Source organism: Euprymna scolopes, chromosome 2 (assembly GCF_053919585.1).
Source record: "Euprymna scolopes isolate OS-2025 chromosome 2, ASM5391958v1, whole genome shotgun sequence".
NCBI lineage: Eukaryota > Metazoa > Mollusca > Cephalopoda > Sepiida > Sepiolidae > Euprymna > Euprymna scolopes.
This window is the reverse complement of record NC_136483.1, coordinates 16,582,103-16,602,410: the sequence shown is the minus strand read 5'-3', so window position 1 is coordinate 16,602,410 and position 20,308 is coordinate 16,582,103. Positions and strand designations below refer to the sequence as shown.

The 20,308-nt window shown below is 27.4% G+C and overlaps 1 protein-coding gene across 1 annotated transcript in view; it reads left to right on the top strand.

Annotated features, from left to right (window-relative positions):
* LOC145289182 (cilia- and flagella-associated protein 337-like) overlaps positions 1 to 20,308 on the top strand; it is a 1,233,457-nt gene that overhangs the window by 686,992 nt on the left and 526,157 nt on the right. Inside the window, exon 22 of the mRNA XM_080136389.1 lies at positions 1,890 to 2,024. Coding sequence (XP_079992515.1) covers positions 1,890 to 2,024 — 135 coding nt within the window. The remainder of the gene's footprint in view (positions 1 to 1,889; positions 2,025 to 20,308) is intronic.

Genomic DNA, 20,308 nt, shown 5'->3' with positions numbered 1-20,308 from the left:
ATGACATCTGCTTGGAGCATTTATCCTTTCTCTATATAACACTCGGCTTCCTGATCTAAAATGCACCAAACATTAATGTTATTTTTGTCTTTCCCTTTACAAAACCTAATTAAGTTCTGAAAAAAACAAAATTTTTCTCTACAAAACAACCAAACCAAACACCATGAATAAATATTTGAAGATATAAAGTACTTGAGGCATAAAAACTTACCACATTGATCAGATTCGGCATTAAATCACCTGAAAAAAACAAACAAAAAAACAATTAACCATATAACACTAGACAACTCTTAACATTGGTGTCGGAGATTTCATAATAAAACTAAGAGTTGATCCTTTTTGAGATGAGGATCGATAATTGATATTATTTAGATTATTCAGACTACTGTTCTCATCTTGAGTGTGTTATTTTCACAAAAATTTCGATTGATGTAACCTCCAACCTTCTTCAAGTGTATCTTGTTGAACTCAGAAATCTTTCAGTTAAACTTGAGAATCTGCACATAATTTTGAATGGAACTCTTTATTTAATCCATGGGGGTAGCATGCTCTTGTTCCATCAGTCATGACTGGGTGGAAAGACCATAGTCCGAATAATCCAAATAATATGAATCAATCGTTGATGCTGGCACTTTATCATAAATGATGGTCTACGATTTTTGTCCATTCCCAAAAAGCCCACTAAACATGTATCATGTCTTATTTATTTATTTATTTATTTTTTACATAGGCTTCACCACTTATCAAGGTCAATAGGCCACTCGAGGATAAGGGTTAAAGAGTGTACAGTAGAAAATTGGACCATATAGTAATCGTTAGTAATGGAAATTCGGTAAATTTGTAAACTTATATGGAACACCTCATCTAAAACTTGTTTACGTTAGACTTGAAGACAACCATATTGTAGTCAGCTGGAAAGCAGGAAAATGGAAGACAATTCCACAGGCGTGCAGTTCTAAGAAAAAAGCTTTGTTCAGGGAATCTACGTTTAGGTTTAGGCACAGATAAAGAGTGGAGGAAATTATTGATAGTGATTTCTGCTAGACGGGTGTTTCTTATGAAAGTTTGGCGAGGGGAGGACCATAGATTGGAGCTCAGTCGAGTACCTGCTATGAAAATAACGATAAAACAGAGACAAACTTGCAACATCTCTTCTGTGAGAAAGAGGTTGCAGGGAAGAGAAAAGGATATCTCCCACAAGGCCACAAAGTCTATTTTGAACTCTATCAAGGCAGGATAAATCCTTTCTAGCAGCTCCTGCCCAGATGTGGTAACAGTACTCCATCCTTGGACATACCTGGCTCTTCTATAGCTAGAGAATTGCATCAGCAGAGAGATATCTACTGGATCAATAGAAGGATCCCACAATTTTTCCAGTGGCCTTGGCAACGGATTTAATGTATGTGTTCCATTTAAGATCAGGAGTAAAGGTCAAACCCAGAAGCTTGTCAAAACATGAGGTCTCCTCAAGACGTGAGCTATTCATCCCAATTGATGCCAGATGGGCATTAGAGCGTTGATGCTGTAAAGATAAAAGCTTGGTTTTAGATGCATTAAAAGTAACCAGCCACCTCTTTCCCCATTGTATCACGTGCTCAAGATCAGAGGAGAGAGAATCGGAGAGAAGTTGGTCGTTTACAGTCTTAGATGTGCTACCATACATAATAGTGTCATCAGCATAAATGTCTACGAATGATGTAAGAATGTGATTTGGAAGATCATTAATGTAGATCAGGAAGAGAGTTGGGCCTAGGATGAACCCCTGAGGGGCTCCAGCAGTAATACTGTGAGCTTCTGATTTCTGCCCATCAACCACTATTTATATTGCAGAGATAATAATTAAATACACATTTGAGCTAATATGTCGATATTTTTTCTCTTTTTGTCAGCTGGCAGTATTACTATGAATGTCGGTGTTTCGGATAATTATCTGGTGACGGGCGATGTCGAAGGCTGGATCAAAGTATGGAACATCAAAGAATATTGCTTGGATTTTAATGATGAAATCATCATGCAATCACCAGGTATGAGTTTTCTTACTAATTTTTATTTTCTTTATTGGTTTTTGGTATTTATCCATCTTATATCATTACAGAATTTACTTTAAAGAAGTTTTAATCACTAAGAAATTTTCAAATCGCAAAGTAAATCCATATTAATCAGCATGCTACGACTTTGTTGACCATCTTAATCCTATTGTTGGTATTCTCACAGGAGGCACTATGTGAAGGTTTTTTTTTTTTTTTTTTTTTTTACACTGTGGTCACCACTTATCAAGGCCCGAAAGCCACTCAGGGATAAGGGTTATTGCAAGTACAGTACGTTAGTGTGGAGATTTGATGAAGTGTTTACTTAAGGGGGCGATTCACTAGGTTGCCAACATCTCTAAGCGAAAGTGGTGCTTTGGAAGTGACTGGATTTGAACTTGACATAATCACTCTGTGCTGTTATCCTCTCAACCCCCCCCCACCAAAAAGTCACATTAAACAATAGCATTATCTATATTATATTTCTCTGTTTGTCTGCCTGTTCTACTTTTTCTCAAAAACTACTGAGCTGATCTGGCTGAAATTTTGTATGGACTTTTTTATGATAAGGTACAGCATCCTAAGTATTATGGTATCTGTTCAATGCACAGTTAGGGATTAATAGGGATAAGTTCCATTTTGTTCAGAAACTACTGGTTGATCTAATTGAAATTGTGTATTGACCTTTGTTATGATATGATGCAGCGAATTAAGTATTATGGTATCCATTGATACAGTTAGAGATGAATAGGAATTAGTACTTAATGCAAAAATGAACACAAATTCAGCTATCGATTTGGCATAAATCACTCATTAGGTCAACAAGCCATAATTTTTGTTTATTTTTAACTGATTACAAATTCTAGTTTTGTAGACATTTATATGCTTTTAAGAAAGGTTCTTTCACAAATCCTCATCAGAAGAATACGTCCATTAATTAAATCTGAAAAAAAAAGACAAAGCTTAAATGCCGTTATTAACATGAATTCCAATGAAGAATAAAAGAGAAAAACAAATGTTAATGTTAACAAGCAAAGTGAATTGATTAAATTCTATCAATCAAATAAAATAATAAAGTTATGCAAATAGTTTTGAAATATCAAAATATTTAAGCAGACATGAAATAAAATAGAAATGTAGCTTGTGCACAAAATAAACTGATCAGTGACTTGCTTGTTGGTTTATATTTTAGAGGAAATCAAGTGAGTTGAGGAATAAACAGCTGATGCTAAGAGTGAGTCACACATTTGGAAACAATATCTTAAACAAATTCCAGTTTTCGTGAAGTATAATGGGATGTCAAATAAATGTATTTTAGGTAAAAACACTAGTATATACTTACATGTCATGTCGAAATAAGTAAAACTTCCAAAGATTATGAAAAATGATCGTGTAGAAAAATAACTACAAGAAAAAAATAAAATTTTATTGAATTATAGAGTTTTATCATATTTAATAATGTTGAAGACTTTTTAAAATCCAGAAGTAACTACAATCTGTGATTTTAACAAAATAATTGTAATCCACAAGTTCAAAGTAGAAAATAATATCAACAATTAGGGATTAGTAGGGATTAGTATTAAATTCCATTTTTGTAGAAACCACTAGATTGATCTCATTAAAATTGTGTATTGACTTTTGTTATAATAAGGTGCAACGAATTAGGTTTTATGTTTTTTAAAAATTTATTTATTTTTTTTTTAATTTTTTAATTTTTTTTTTTTTTTTTTTGTAAAAAAATAGTTCTAGCAAATCTTCTACTGAATCATTTTTTGTAATTTTTGGAATTTTTACTATTTTTGACATGACATGTGAGTATGTAATAGTGTTTTTTTTTTTTACCTAAAATGCTGTTTTTGAAATCCGATTGTACTGCACTAGTGCCCAAATTGCTATATTAAGATTAATAAACACCTGAAATTGTTTTACATTTACTCATCCAGAAACTCTTATCCATTTTTCATGTGGCCATACTATCAAAACCGTTTTTTCTGTTCACATCTGTGTATAATGTCCATATTTAATATTTCTTGGGGGTCATCAGATATAAGCCTGTTTTTAAGACTTACGTTGCACATCCAAAGTGTTAGTTTTATATCAGTTCTCTCCATGCAATGCATATCCTCAACCCTCACTCACCATACATTCACTTCCATACATCATCACACTACACATGCCTGATAGACTTTTTCAGTGGAAATTCTCTGTTGGTTAGTAATGACAAAAGTTTCCTGAACTTACTCCATCTTCAAGTTATTAGATTAACGCCTGTTCCATCCTGCACCAAAATGATATCACCAAGTTAACAAAACTTCTAAACAACCTCAATAAATTTATCATTAACACATATTTCCTTTATATTTAAAAAAACAAAACAAATAAAAAACTAATAAAGAGGAACACATTATTTCTCTCTTTGCTAGGAGGTTAGACACAAGGTCAGGTGTAGTTTTGAGAAGCTTACAAAAATGCCTGAACAACCCCTATCAGCCTTGGGTGATTAGCAATAAACTAGTCCCTTCTCAGAGAGAAAGTAATATTGATTTACTCTTTCCTTTCACAGACATTCGGTCTTACCTAAACTTCCATCTTGGTTTTTCAGTCAAATAGAACTACAACAAGAAGTAAGAGAGATCCCCCTAAGAACTTAACACCAAGAACAACTCTTTTTATCGAGAGAAAGGGAAGACAGAAAATTACTTTAACCGGCTAAAAACCCATAAAAGAACGGTCCATAAAAAATCCCATCATTTGAGCCCCTTAGCGCCGCTCTGTGACTTTTAGTTTTGGAGGAGCTAAAGTTTGAAAATATGGAGACAGACAGACAGACGTATAGCCTTAGATAACTGGAGGATAATTCAGTATTTTATAAAAAGTGCGGACTGTTTGTAGTTTTACAATGTAAAGTGCAATAACCAAATAATTTATAAAACTCACTATGTCCGTCTGTCTGTCTGTCTCCATAATTTCAAACTCTGTCTCCTCCGAAAGTAAAAGTCACAGAGAGGTGCTAGGGGGCCTAAAATTATTGGGTTTTTATGGACTATTTTTTTATGGGTCTTTAGCCGGTTAAAATAGTTTTTAAGGGGTCAAAAAGGAGTAAAAATTGAAAAAAAAACATATTTTATACATTCATGTTAGTTTATTTTTAATCAGTTCATATCCGTGTCACGTTGATACAGTGGCAACATCACCAGCTTTGAATGCTACAGTTTTCTTTCGGTTTCAATTCCAGCTGATGGCACCTAAATACGTTTTTCTTTTAACTTGTGAAATAACGACTCTATAATAATATATATGAAATCTGGACAAATTAAAATACAATGGTGAACCTCCTAGAATTGAACAGAATTATACGTCAGATCGACAGCAATAAAACTATTCTTGGATTGATTTGTATGATAATTCTCAGTTTGTATTTTTAATTTGTATTCGATTTGTTGCTTCCTTACTGAAAGTTATTATAATGATTATGTGTATTCTCCTCTGATAAAGGGCAGAAAAAGGAATTTTTCAAAAGAATTTACAAATATGTTGCCGTTGTCATTTTTTAAATATTAACTTTATTAAGTCACAACCATTCAGAATGTAAGTTTTTCTTTTTTTTTTATTTGCAGTTTCTTAAAACTGAATATATGTGTTCACCAATATTGAATTTTCTTGCCCACAATCCCCTAGTCTTAATTCATGCACATGGGCTGCTATTGATGGACTGTTTCTCTTGTACTAAACAACCATTAACAACATTTTAAGTTTCAATTAGACTGTTTCAAATCTTTATAAATAATTGTGCGCGAAAAATAATTCATTTGAAAAGAATATTTTTTATTCAAATTTGATAATTTTCAGTAATCAAGTAAAAGTTCTATTTTTACTTGATTTGTAATTTTCATTTAAAAAAAAGTATTCTAGCAAATGTTAATAATTATATGTTACATTTAGGTTTAGGCATGAATTATAAAATTTTCACAGAAAAAGATTTTATGTGACTTTAAAAAAATGTTTTTTTTTTTTTTGGTGCAGCAAAAGTAATTTATAGACGGCAGCTCACAGCCACGAATTCGAAATGAAGGCGTCTGACAAAGAAAATTTAATATTGTCATTTTTTTTTTTTTTTTGCTACTATCATTTATGTACCATTTAATCTTTTCAATAATTAATAAAAAAAAATGCATTTGCATTTGTGCAAGACTAAGGGAAATAACTCCATTTGACTAAAAAACTTGTTTTTCAGAAAAGAATTTAAGACGCTGAAACTTTGAAGAATTGTAATTTTTTATTATTAAAAAATGTCAAGGTGCAGCGTTCAACGTCCTAAATTTTCTTCTAAAAAATGAATCTTATAGTTATTTCCCTTGCATTGGTGCAATAAACGCAGTTACTTTAAATTTAATTTCGAGCATTTTCCAGGGAGGCAACTCTTACAGAGTTACTTACCTTCATTTTGTTAAATTCTTGTAAACTTTTTACTTTGTGAGAATATGTCGAGTTGAGAGGTGTGAAGATGCTAATCGACCGTACAACTACAAAGTAGACACAGATGCAAAAGGATAACGGCAATAGCAATGAAGAATGGCCAACATTGATATTCGTTTAAAGACGATGGCTATTTAAGGATATCGTGTTTTATTTACTAAGAAACGAAATAGTAAATTTGTAGATAATGGAGATAATATATTCAGGATCAGTTCGAGTGAGATGGGATCAGTCGCTGAAAACTAATAGCTGAACATCAGTAGGCACTGGAATAGGCAAAATGGACGTCAGGGGTCTCTAGAACAGATAGCTGGGCGTCAGCAGGCACTGGAAAGGGTAGCTAGACGTCAATGGGTACTGGAATAGATAGCTCGATGTCAGTGGGGACTGGAACAGGTAGCCAGACATTAGTAGGCAGTGGAACGAGGAGTCGGACGCCAGTGGGTACTGAAATGGGTAGTCGGACGTCAGCAGGCTCTGGAATCTGGCAGCCACTGAAGACTGCAGGAGGCGCTGGAAGCTGCAGAAGACTGGAGTTCGCCGGAGTTTTCTGGTTGTAGAGCGTAGTTTCAGAAGGCAAGCACGCAAGCAGTAGTAGTTTGCATACAGGTAGTTTGTGTGAGTGGTTTGCAGTAGTAGTTTGTGGAAGGTAATCCTGAAAAAGGACTGTTTGATTCGTAAATAGTAAGTTGTTGTAGTTAACCCTGAAAAGGATTGTTCGAACTACTCCTGTTACTGCTGCTGAGACCCTTTGGCTGCTGGGCTCGAATGATTTGACTAGGTGTGTCACAGTTGCAATTCAGGAGGCTTCCTGCTCCGTAGCTGGATTAAAAAATTTTTTGGCGAAGAAGCACTTTCTTTATGAAATAGTGTTGAGGCTACAGGAACACTCCAAACAAACAAACAAACAAATGACTAAAATTAATTCCCAACCAAACTTGTCAAAATCAAGAGTTTCAGGTATTTGACTGTGTCTAGAATAATTTCAGTTCGAAATAAAATGTCTGCTGTTTTTGTTTAGTTATGAAAAGTTAAGTTTTATGTTTCTTTTCTCTCATTTGTGATTAAACAAAAGGAAGTCGTTAGCACACATACTCATGACGTGTCAGTCACATGGCTGTTTCTTCCGTTGAGCAAAGCCCTTGTTTACTAAAATGAAAGCAGTGATTCGACATGTACTATAATATGTGTATAACACATATTTACATTCTTTGAATAATATCTTTTTCTATATCTTAAGTATTAGAATTATTCAATTCTTTTGTTATGATATTCTACTTCGAGATAGTTTTAGAATTCCTATTTAATTGCTCCAAGGTTATTAACAAAAAATTGTTTCCCCTCTATTCTTTCTCTAGTTCGTTTAAATATGCTCTCTCCGTCACTTCTTCAAGACTTTTTATTGTATAAATGCATAAGTATTATAAAATAATTTATATATATATGTGTGTGTGTGTGTGTGTGTATATATATATATATATATATATATATATATATATATATATATATATACTTTTTTAATGATTATATTATCTGCGTAAATCTCCAAATCTAATAAAATTATAACAAACTTCCATTATTCATTTGGGTTTAAAAAAGCAAAAAAAAAAAAAAAAAAGCAGAAATAATATTAAAATGACACGATGGATGTGTAATGCAAGTCTTAATGACTGACTCATATCTGAGAGCTAAAGTAAAATTAAATCTGAGCACTAAAGGAAATTAGGCTCATAATCTTTCTGATTGCAATACCCCCAAAAATCCGATTTTTCTAATTAATCGTTCTAACACTATCCATTGAAAACATTATGAAGCTTTTTATATTGCAATTTCCCTGTAAACAAAGACATTTGTTACATCAAAATTAACTTTAGTTCAATATTAGCGACGAGGAGGCGCCTGGCTTTGCCCGATCATAAAATACGCTTACATATAATATTTTAATTTGTCCAGATTTCATATATATTATTATAGAGTCGTTATTTCACAAGTTAAAAGAAAAACGTATTTAGGTGCCATCAGCTGGAATCGAAACCGAAAGAAAACTGTAGCATTCAAAGCTGGTGATGTTGCCACTGTATCAACGTGACACGGATATGAACTGATTAAAAATAAACTAACATGAATGTATAAAATATGTTTTTTTTTCAATTTTTACTCCTTTTTGACCCCTTAAAAACTATTTTAACCGGCTAAAGACCCATAAAAAAATAGTCCATAAAAATCCAATAATTTTAGGCCCCTAGCGCCTCTCTGTGACTTTTACTTTCGGAGGAGACAGAGTTTGAAATTATGGAGACAGACAGACAGACTGACAGACGGACATAGTGAGTTTTATAAATTATTTGGTTATTGCACTTTACATTGTAAAACTACAAACAGTCCACACTTTTTATAAAATACTGAATTATCCTCCAGTTATCTAAGGCTATACGTCTGTCTGTCTGTCTCCATATTTTCAAACTTTATCTCCTCCAAAGCTAAAAGTCACAGAGCGGCGCTAAGGGGCTCAAATGATGGGATTTTTTATGGACCGTTCTTTTATGGGTTTTTAGCCAGTTAAAATAGTTTTCTGGCATCAAAAATGGTTCAAAACTGAAAAAATCGTTAAACATTTTATCCATTCACCTAAGTTTATTTTTAATTTTTGATATGTCCTAAGGTGGCCTATTTATTCGGACAATCAAAGTATTCCGTGAAAGGAATAAATAAATATACACTGTGGTTTGAATACTGAAAGAGAAGTTTATTTACGTATTTACATAGAGACAAATAAAGTGTGTTAATGTCCAGGGAGAAAGTCTCTGTTTTTACAAAGGTCCAGTGAAAACCGGTGACTCAATTTCTTATGTGTAATGTTCCGGGTTGGTTACCTATCTCTAGATAACAATTTATAATTAAGTCACATGTGTGTCACATTGGTACAGTGGTAATGTCACCAGCTTTGAATACTACAGTTTCGGTTTTGATTCTAGCTGATGGTACTCAAATACTTTTTTTTTTTTTTACTTTTCAAATCAGGACATAATAATAATGTAAACAAAATCTGGACAAATTAAAATATCATATTTAAGCGTATTTTATACTCGGGCAAAGCCGGACGCCCCCACCCTGCTAGTATATATATATATATATATATATATATATATATATATATATATATATATATATCAGTATTATTATGGTGGATTGCTTATGGTGTTTAAACAATGTGCAACATTTTTGGTTGATTACCTAACTGTCTTTTCTAATCAAAATTGTGACCTTCTTCTTCTATGACGATATTAACACAGCCACTATAAATTCATTGTGACTTTTTCTGTGACTTTATTTCGGTATTGTCTGTCAGTGGACTTACAGGAATAAATAAATATCTATTTTTAATTAGAAAATTTAGAAATCCGTATAACATCATATAATTTTGTTCATTTTATTTATTTTTTTTTCTGAAACTTTCGTTGTAAAAATAACATTTTTATAGAAGAAGACAATGTTTTTTTCCTTTTCGTTGGTGGTATTAACCTGAGTGGTTCGTTTCGTTGTGGAGTGAGAAATGTACATGTTTGATGTCATTGATGGTTTGTGTGAAATTTTAATTAATGCGGTGTGTGGCTGGCACAAATTCTGAATAGAGAAATTTAGTCAAATCTTTGGAAACATTTATTACAAAAGTTTAATTAGAAATTTTTGAAAGTTGAAGAATGTGATAAAAATTTTTATTAAATATCTATTTATAGATAAGAAATGTTTAACTGTAAGATAGCTCAAAGGTAATATGGTACAATAAAGACTTTAAAGCTACATATGCTCCTGGAGTTTTCATTTTTATTTTTTAATCGATCATTGTTTATCAAGGCCAAAAACTACTCAAGGTCAAGGGTTAATGAGATGGATGGTTTATCAGTTTAATGATGACAAAAATGTAAGAGGATGGGAATTGATGAACAGAATAAACACATTTGATTACTCATGAGAGCAGATTATGAAAAGTATTTGTTTACATTTGATTTGAAGATGGCCAGGCTTTGTTAACCTATGAAAAGAATAACCATAAAATTTCCGAAGAAAATAACAAGATGAAAATGAAAAGTTTTCAGGATGATTTGTTTATTTGAAGTCAACTTTTAAATATTGTGAATGGAACAACGCTACCGACAATGACATGTTTAAAGTACAAATTGACTTTTTCTTTTTTAGTTTTTACACCTGCAGCATTCCTGGCCATAGGCACAATAGTTTCTTATTCGTTTTACTGTAACAGTAAATAAAATCATACGTTAAAAAATAAATTCTCCTGAAAGAACCAGATGTAATCATGATCCAGTCTATCGACTAAACTACAGAACAAAGTAAAGTACAGCCACCAAACATTTTCATAAACAAAACAACGCTGACAATAACATATCTGTAGAATATATGTGATGGGAAGAACATGATTTCATTTATTGCTACATTAAAAGGAATAAGAAACTCTCCAGTCTGTAGCCAGAAATACTGTAAATATCTGTGCGTGAGGTCACCAAGCTAATCAAGAACCTTGATTCCAGTAAAGCAACTGGCCCTGACGGCATTCCAGTTATAGTGCTGAAAGCTCCAACCAGAACTTGCCCCCATACTTACAAAACTGTTTAATCGTTGCCTTAAGGAGAAGTGCTTTCCAACACTCTGGAAAACCTCATCAGTATGCCCTGTATTTAAGAACTCAGGTGATAAGTCATCTCCCTCTCAGTACAGACCAATAAGTCTCCTGTGTGTCATGAGTAAGTTGTTGGAATCCATATTGAATAAAGAAGTAGTCAACCACCTCAACAGAAACAACCTTCTTAGTGACATGCAATATGGTTTCTGCTCTGCAAGATCTACAGCAGATGTGCTAATGGTTATATCACATAGGATTAGTGAATCTCTTGACAAAGGTTTCCTTTCCAGGGCAATTGCTCTTGACATATCGAGGGCCTTCAATAAGGTATGGCATAAGGGCCTACTTCACAAGATTTCCAGCTACGGTATTACTGGAAATGTTTTCTCAATCATTAAATAATTTCTCTCTGATAGATTCATAAGAGTAGTGGTTGATGGGCAGAAATCAGAGGCCCACAGTATTACTGCTGGAGTCTGCTAGGGGTCCATCCTGAGCCCAACTCTCTTCCTGATCTACATCAATGATCTCCCAAAGCACATACTTAAATTATTCGTTGACATCTATGCTGAAGACACGACCATCTATGGCAACACATCAAAGGCCGTAAATAACAAAGTTCTCTCTAATTCTCTCTCCTCTGATCTTGAGCACGTGGTACAGTGGGGGAGGAGGTGGCTGGTCACTTTTAATGCATCTAAGACCAAGCTTCTATCTTTACATCATCAATGCTCTGATCCCCATCTGGCATCAATTGAAATGGATGGCTCTCGTCTTGGAAAGGCTCCATGTTTTGACAAGCTTCTGGGTTTGACCTTTACTCCTGATCTGAAATGGAACACATACATCAAACCTGTTGCCAGGGATGCTGGGAAAATGGTGGGATCCTTCTACCGCTCCAGAAGATATCTCACTACTGATGCAATTCTCTATCTGTATAAAAGCCAAGTACGTCCAAGGATGGAGTACTGCTGCCACATCTTGGCTGGAGCTGCTAAAAACAGCCTATCCTGCCTTGACAGAGTACAAAATAGACTTTGTGGTTTAGTGGGGGATGCCCTTTTCTCTTCCATGCAACCTCTCTCCCACAGAAGAGACGTTGCAAGCCTGTCTTTGTTTTATCGCTATTTCCATGGCTAGTGCTCGTCTGAGCTCCAATCCCTTGTCCCCCCCCTGGCCAATCTTTCACGAGAAACACCCGTCCGCCTGAAACTACTATCAATAATTTTCCCCACTCTTTATCTGTGCCTAAATCCAAACGTAGATTCCATGAGCAAAGCTTCTTTCTTAGAACTGCACACCAGTGGAACTCTCTGCCGCTTGCCTGTTTCCCACCTGACTACAACTTGGACGTCTTCAAGTCCAACATAAACAAACTCCTGAAAAACCGCCCCTTTAAGTAAGACACTCTATCAAAACCCCCAATACTAATGATTACTACAATACTATCTCATTGATTACTGTACACGCAATAACCCTTATCCCTGAGTGGCCTTCGGGCCTTGATAAGTGGTGACTCCTATGTAAAAAAAAAAAAAATATCTAATGTTAATCAGATGGATCCAAGGAATCAATGAATGTTTTCATGTTGAAATGGAAACAATCCATAAAGTCCATGCAAATCTAAAATTGAATATGAAATCTACTTTTGTTCATTTTATTTACCTCTTTTTTAGGAGATTAGACAAAAGGTTAATTGTAAGTTAAATGTTTTCGTGTGATAATTTGCATTTGAACTTGGCATACCCAGGTTTTGTAAAATAGTTAACTACCGTGACCCTACCCCTACCTCATGAAATCCATTATTGATGCTAGATTTGGAAGTGACAGTAAATCTTGTAATATTCGTAAAACAACAAAATGAAATACCTACTGAGAAATATGAGGAAACTATGAGACTAAAGATCATCCTCTCTGTAAACAAATAAAAATTGACAGCCTCAGTCATGGTCATGAACAAGGTGTGATCATTTTAAAGCTGAACTTGATCCGATTCAGTGTAGACCAGTTTGATTTGGGCAGCTCAAATCATAAAAGGCACAAAAACATGAACATTGATGATTCAACCAAAAGAATTCGATTAAAATTCCCAGATTTATTAAAGTAGGAGTTAATGAATTTGCGAGACAATTAACACATCAGAGTGTACAGAAACTCATAAGAAATGTTCCATTTAGAGTAGGAAAGAAATTTTAATGAAAATTAAATAAAATGGGGAGCGATGGCATCATTGAGAAAATGGGTTATAAGTTATGCAATCAAAAGAAAAGTCAGAGGAAATACGTCTGAATTCCCATCTTCTTAAGAACTTGAAAACTACTGTATTGTCGAGTGAAAAACAATCCACGGATACAATAAAATAGATTTATTTCAATAGGTACAATAATAGATGCCTGTGTTGGGTAGCAATAACTGTCAAGTGAGTTGGAAGTAAATCGCTAAGGTTACGCTGTGAATTTCTGACCTGCAACTTCCAACTGATAACTGACCAGTTTTACTGTCCTTATGTATATGTGAACCATAGTCATGTGCCGAGCCACATCACAGCAGAAACAACTCTGATCAATTCATTAGCAATCTGCAAACATATCTGAAAAAAAGCATAAGACTCAACCTTGCTGAATGTAACTTTTTCACAAAGGAAGTCACGTATATGTGTCAAACACATATACGTGAATTTATGCCTAAATCCTCATAAAAAAAAAAAAAAAAATTTCAAGCACCTCGTGATTTGCAAAATTTAAGGAAAGCAGTTTAAACTCTAACCACAGTTGAAATTTGACCAGGAATCGTTTAACTTCAGTGAGAAAAAAGTTAAAGCTTAATTCTACATGATTAGTACGACAATCATAATTGATTAGTATGAAAATAATAATTAATTAGTATGAAAATAATAATTAATTAGTATGAAAATAATAATTAATTAGTATGAAAATAATAATTAATTAGTATGAAAATAATAATTGATTAGTATGAAAATAATAATTGATTAGTATGAAAATAATAATTGATTAGTATGAAAATAATAATTGATTAGTATGAAAATAATAATTAATTAGTATGAAAATAATAATTAATTAGTATGAAAATAATAATTAATTAGTATGAAAATAATAATTAATTAGTATGAAAATAATAATTAATTAGTATGAAAATAATAATTAATTAGTATGAAAATAATAATTAATAAGTATGAAAATAATAATTGATTAGTATGAAAATAATAATTGATTAGTATGAAAATAATAATTAATTAGTATGAAAATAATAATTAATTAGTATGAAAATAATAATTAATTAGTATGAAAATAATAATTAATTAGTATGAAAATAATAATTAATTAGTATGAAAATAATAATTAATTAGTATGAAAATAATAATTAATTAGTATGAAAATAATAATTGATTAGTATGAAAATAATAATTGATTAGTATGAAACTAATAATTAATTAGTATGAAAATAATAATTAATTAGTATGAAAATAATAATTGATTAGTATGAAAATAATAATTAATTAGTATGAAAATAATAATTGATTAGTATGAAAATAATAATTAATTAGTATGAAAATAATAATTGATTAGTATGAAACTAATAATTAATTATTATGAAAATAATAATTAATTAGTATGAAAATAATAATTAATTAGTATGAAAATAATAATTAATTAGTATGAAAATAATAATTAATTAGTATGAAAATAATAATTAATTAGTATGAAAATAATAATTGATTAGTATGAAAATAATAATTGATTACTATGAAAATAATAATTGATTAGTATGAAACTAATAATTGATTAGTATGAAAATAATAATTGATTAGTATGAAAATAATAATTGATTAGTATGAAAGTAATAATTGATTAGTATGAAAGTAATAATTGATTAGTATGAAAATAATAATTGATTAGTATGAAAATAATAATTAATTAGTATGAAAATAATAATTGATTAGTATGAAAATAATAATTGATTAGTATTAAAATAATAATTAATTAGTATGAAAATAATAATTAATTAGTATGAAAATAATAATTGATTAGTATGAAAATAATAATTGATTAGTATGAAAAAAATAATTGATTAGTATGAAAAAAATAATTGATTTGTATGAAAATAATAATTGATTAGTATGAAAATAATAATTGATTAGTATGAAAATAATAATTGATTAGTATGAAAATAATAATTGATTAGTATGAAAATAATAATTGATTAGTATGAAAATAATAATTGATTAGTATGAAAATAATAATTGATTAGTATGAAAATAAAAATTGATTAGTATGAAAATAATAATTGATTAGTATGAAAATAATAATTGATTAGTATGAAAATAATAATTGATTAGTATGAAAATAATAATTGATTAGTATGAAAATAATAATTGATTAGTATGAAAATAATAATTGATTAGTATGAAAATAATAATTGATTAGTATGAAAATAATAATTGATTAGTATGAAAGTAATAATTGATTATTATGAAAATAATAATTGATTTGTATGAAAATAATAATTGATTAGTATGAATATAATAATTGATAAGTATGAAAATAATAATTGATTAGTATGAAAATAATAATTGATTAGTATGAAAATAATAATTGATTAGTATGAAAATAATAATTGATTAGTATGAAAATAATAATTGATTAGTATGAAAATAATAATTGATTAGTATGAAAATAATAATTGATTAGTATGAAAATAATAATTGATTAGTATGAAAATAATAATTGATTAGTATGAAAATAATAATTGATTAGTATGAAAATAATAATTGATTAGTATGAAAATAATAATTGATTAGTATGAAAATAATAATTAATTAGTATGAAAATAATAATTGATTTGTATGAATATAATAATTTATTAGTACGAAAATAATAATTGATTTGTATGAAAATAATAATTAATTAGTATGAAAATAATAATTGATTAGTATAAAAATAATAATTGATTTGTATGAAAATAATAATTGATTAGTATGAAAACAATAATTGATTAGTATGAAAATAATAATTGATTAGTATGAAAGAATTAATTGATTAGTATGAAAATAATAATTGATTAGTATGAAAATAATAATTGATTAGTATGACAATAATAATTGATTAGTATGAAAATAATAATTGATTAGTATGAAAATAATAATTGATTAGTATGAAAATAATAATTGATTAGTATGAAAATAATAATTGATTAGTATGAAAATAATAATTGATTAGTATGAAAATAATAATTGATTAGTATGAAAATAATAATTGATTAGTATGAAAATAATAATTGATTAGTATGAAAATAATAATTGATTAGTATGAAAATAATAATTGATTAGTATAAAACTAATAATTGATTAGTATGAAACTAATAATTGATTAGTATGAAAATAATAATTGATTAGTATGAAAATAATAATTGATTAGTATGAAAATAATAATTGATTAGTATGAAAATAATAATTGATTAGTATGAAAATAATAATTGATTAGTATGAAAATAATAATTGATTAGTATGAAAATAATAATTGATTAGTATGAAAATAATAATTGATTAGTATGAAAATAATAATTGATTAGTATGAAAATAATAATTGATTAGTATGAAAATAATAATTGATTAGTATGAAAATAATAATTGATTAGTATGAAAATAATAATTGATTAGTATGAAAATAATAATTGATTAGTATGAAAATAATAATTGATTAGTATGAAAATAATAATTGATTAGTATGAAAATAATAATTGATTAGTATGAAAATAATAATTGATTAGTATGAAAATAATAATTGATTAGTATGAAAATAATAATTGATTAGTATGAAAATAATAATTGATTAGTATGAAAATAATAATTGATTAGTATGAAAATAATAATTGATTAGTATGAAAATAATAATTGATTAGTATGAAAATAATAATTGATTAGTATGAAAATAATAATTGATTAGTATGAAACTAATAATTGATTAGTATGAAAATAATAATTGATTAGTATGAAAATAATAATTGATTAGTATGAAAATAATAATTGATTAGTATGAAAATAATAATTGATTAGTATGAAAATAATAATTGATTAGTATGAAAATAATAATTGATTAGTATGAAAATAATAATTGATTAGTATGAAAATAATAATTGATTAGTATGAAAATAATAATTGATTTGTATGAAAATAATAATTGATTTGTATGAATATAATAATTGATTAGTACGAAAATAATAATTGATTTGTATGAAAATAATAATTAATTAGTATGAAAATAATAATTGATTAGTATGAAAATAATAATTGATTAGTATGAAAATAATAATTGATTTGTATGAAAATAATAATTGATTAGTATGAAAACAATAATTAATTAGTATGAAAATAATAATTGATTAGTATGAAAATAATAATTGATTTGTATGAAAATAATAATTGATTTGTATGAAAATAATAATTGATTAGTATGAAAATAATAATTGATTAGGAAGAAAATACTAATTGATTAGGATGAAAATAATAATTGATTAGGATGAAAATAATAATTGATTAGTATGAAAATAATAATTGATTAGTATGAAAATAATAATTGATTAGTATGAAAATAATAATTTATTTGTATGAAAATAATAATTGATTTGTATGAAAATAATAATTGATTAGTATGAAAATAATAATTGATTTGTATGAAACTAATAATTTATAATAACGAAAATAATAATTGATTTGTATGAAAATAATAATTGATTTGTATGAAAATAAAAATTATTTAGTATGAAAATAATAATTGATTAGTATGAAAATGTATGAAAATAATAATTGATTTGTATGAAAATAATACTATAATTAGTATTAAAACAATAATTGATTAGTATGAAAATAATAATTGATTGTATGAAAATTATAATTGATTAGTATGAAAATAATAATTGATTAGTATGAAAATAATAATTGATTAGTATGAAAATAAAAATTATTTAGTATGAAAATAATAATTGATTAGTATGAAAATAATAATTGATTTGTATGAATATAATAATTGATTAATATGAAAATAATAATTGATTAGTATGAAAATAATAATTGATTAGTATGAAAATAATAATTGATTAGTATGAAAATAATAATTGATTTGTATGAAAATAATAATTTATTTGTATGTAAATAATAATTGCTTAGAATAGAAATAATAATTAATTAGTATGAAAATAATAATTGATTTTTATGAAAATAATAATTGATTAGTATGAAAATGATAATTAATTATTATGAAAATAATAATTGATTTGTATGAAAATAATAATTGATTAGGATGAAAATAATAATTGATTAGTATGAAAATAATAATTGATTAGTATGAAAATAATAATTGATTTGTATGAAAAAAATAATTGATTAGTATGAAAATGATAATTAATTATTATGAAAATAATAATTGATTTGTATGAACATAATAATTGATTAGTATGAACATAATAATTGATTTGTATTAAAAAATTAATTAATTAGTATGAAAATAATAATTGATTTTTATGACAATAATAATTGATCAGTATGAAAATGTATGAAAATAATAATTGATTAGTATGAAAATAATAATTGATTAGTATGAAAATAATAATTGATTAGTATGAAAATAATAATATAATTAGTATTAAAATAATAATTGATTAGTATTAAAATAATAATTGATTAGTATGAAAATAATAATTGATTTGTATAAAAATAATAATTGATTTGTATAAAAATAATAATTAATTAGTATGAAAATAATAATTAATTAGTATTAAAATAATAATTGAGTTGTGTGAAAATAAAAATTGATTTGTATGAAAATAATAATTGATTAGTATGAAAATAATAATTGATTAGTATGAAAATAATAATTGATTAGTATGAAAATAATAATTGATTAGGATGAAAATAATAATTATTTAGTATGAAAAAAATAATTGTTTGTATGAAAATAATAATTATTTTGTATGAAATAATAATTAATTTGTATGAAAATTATAATTGATTTGTATGAAAATAATAATTAATTAGTATGAAAATTACAATTGATTTGTATGAAAATAATAATTGATTAGGATGAAAATAATAATTGATTAGTGTGAAAATAATAATTGATTTGTATGAAAATAATAATTGATTAGTATGAAAATAATAATTGATTAGTATGAAAATAATAATTGATTAGTATGAAAATAATAATTGATTAGTATGAAAATAATAATTGATTAGTATGAAAATAAAAATTGATTAGTATGAAAATAATAATTGATTAGTATGAAAATAATAATTGATTAGTATGAAAATAATAATTGATTAGTATGAAAATAATAATTGATTAGTATGAAAATAATAATTGATTAGTATGAAAATAATAATTGATTAGTATGAAACTAATAATTGATTAGTATGAAAATAATAATTGATTAGTATGAAAATAATAATTGATTAGTATGAAAATAATAATTGATTAGTATGAAAATAATAATTGATTAGTATGAAAATAATAATTGATTAGTATGAAAATAATAATTGATTAGTATGAAAATAATAATTGATTAGTATGAAACTAATAATTGATTAGTATGAAAATAATAATTGATTAGTATTAAAATACTAATTGATTAGTATGAAAATACTAATTGATTAGTATGAAAATAATAATTGATTAGTATGAAAATAATAATTGATTAGTATGAAAATGATAATTGATTAGTATGAAAATAATAATTGATTAGTATGAAAATAATAATTGATTAGTATGAAAATAATAATTGATTAGTATGAAAATAATAATTAATTAGTATGAAAATAATAATTGATTTGTATGAATATAATAATTGATTAGTACGAAAATAATAATTGATTTGTATGAAAATAATAATTAATTAGTATGAAAATAATAATTGATTAGTATGAAAATAATAATTGATTTGTATGAAAATAATAATTGATTAGTATGAAAACAATAATTAATTAGTATGAAAATAATAATTGATTAGTATGAAAATAATAATTGATTTGTATGAAAATAATAATTGATTAGTATGAAAATAATAATTGATTAGGAAGAAAATACTAATTGATTAGGATGAAAATAATAATTGATTAGGATGAAAATAATAATTGATTAGTATGAAAATAATAATT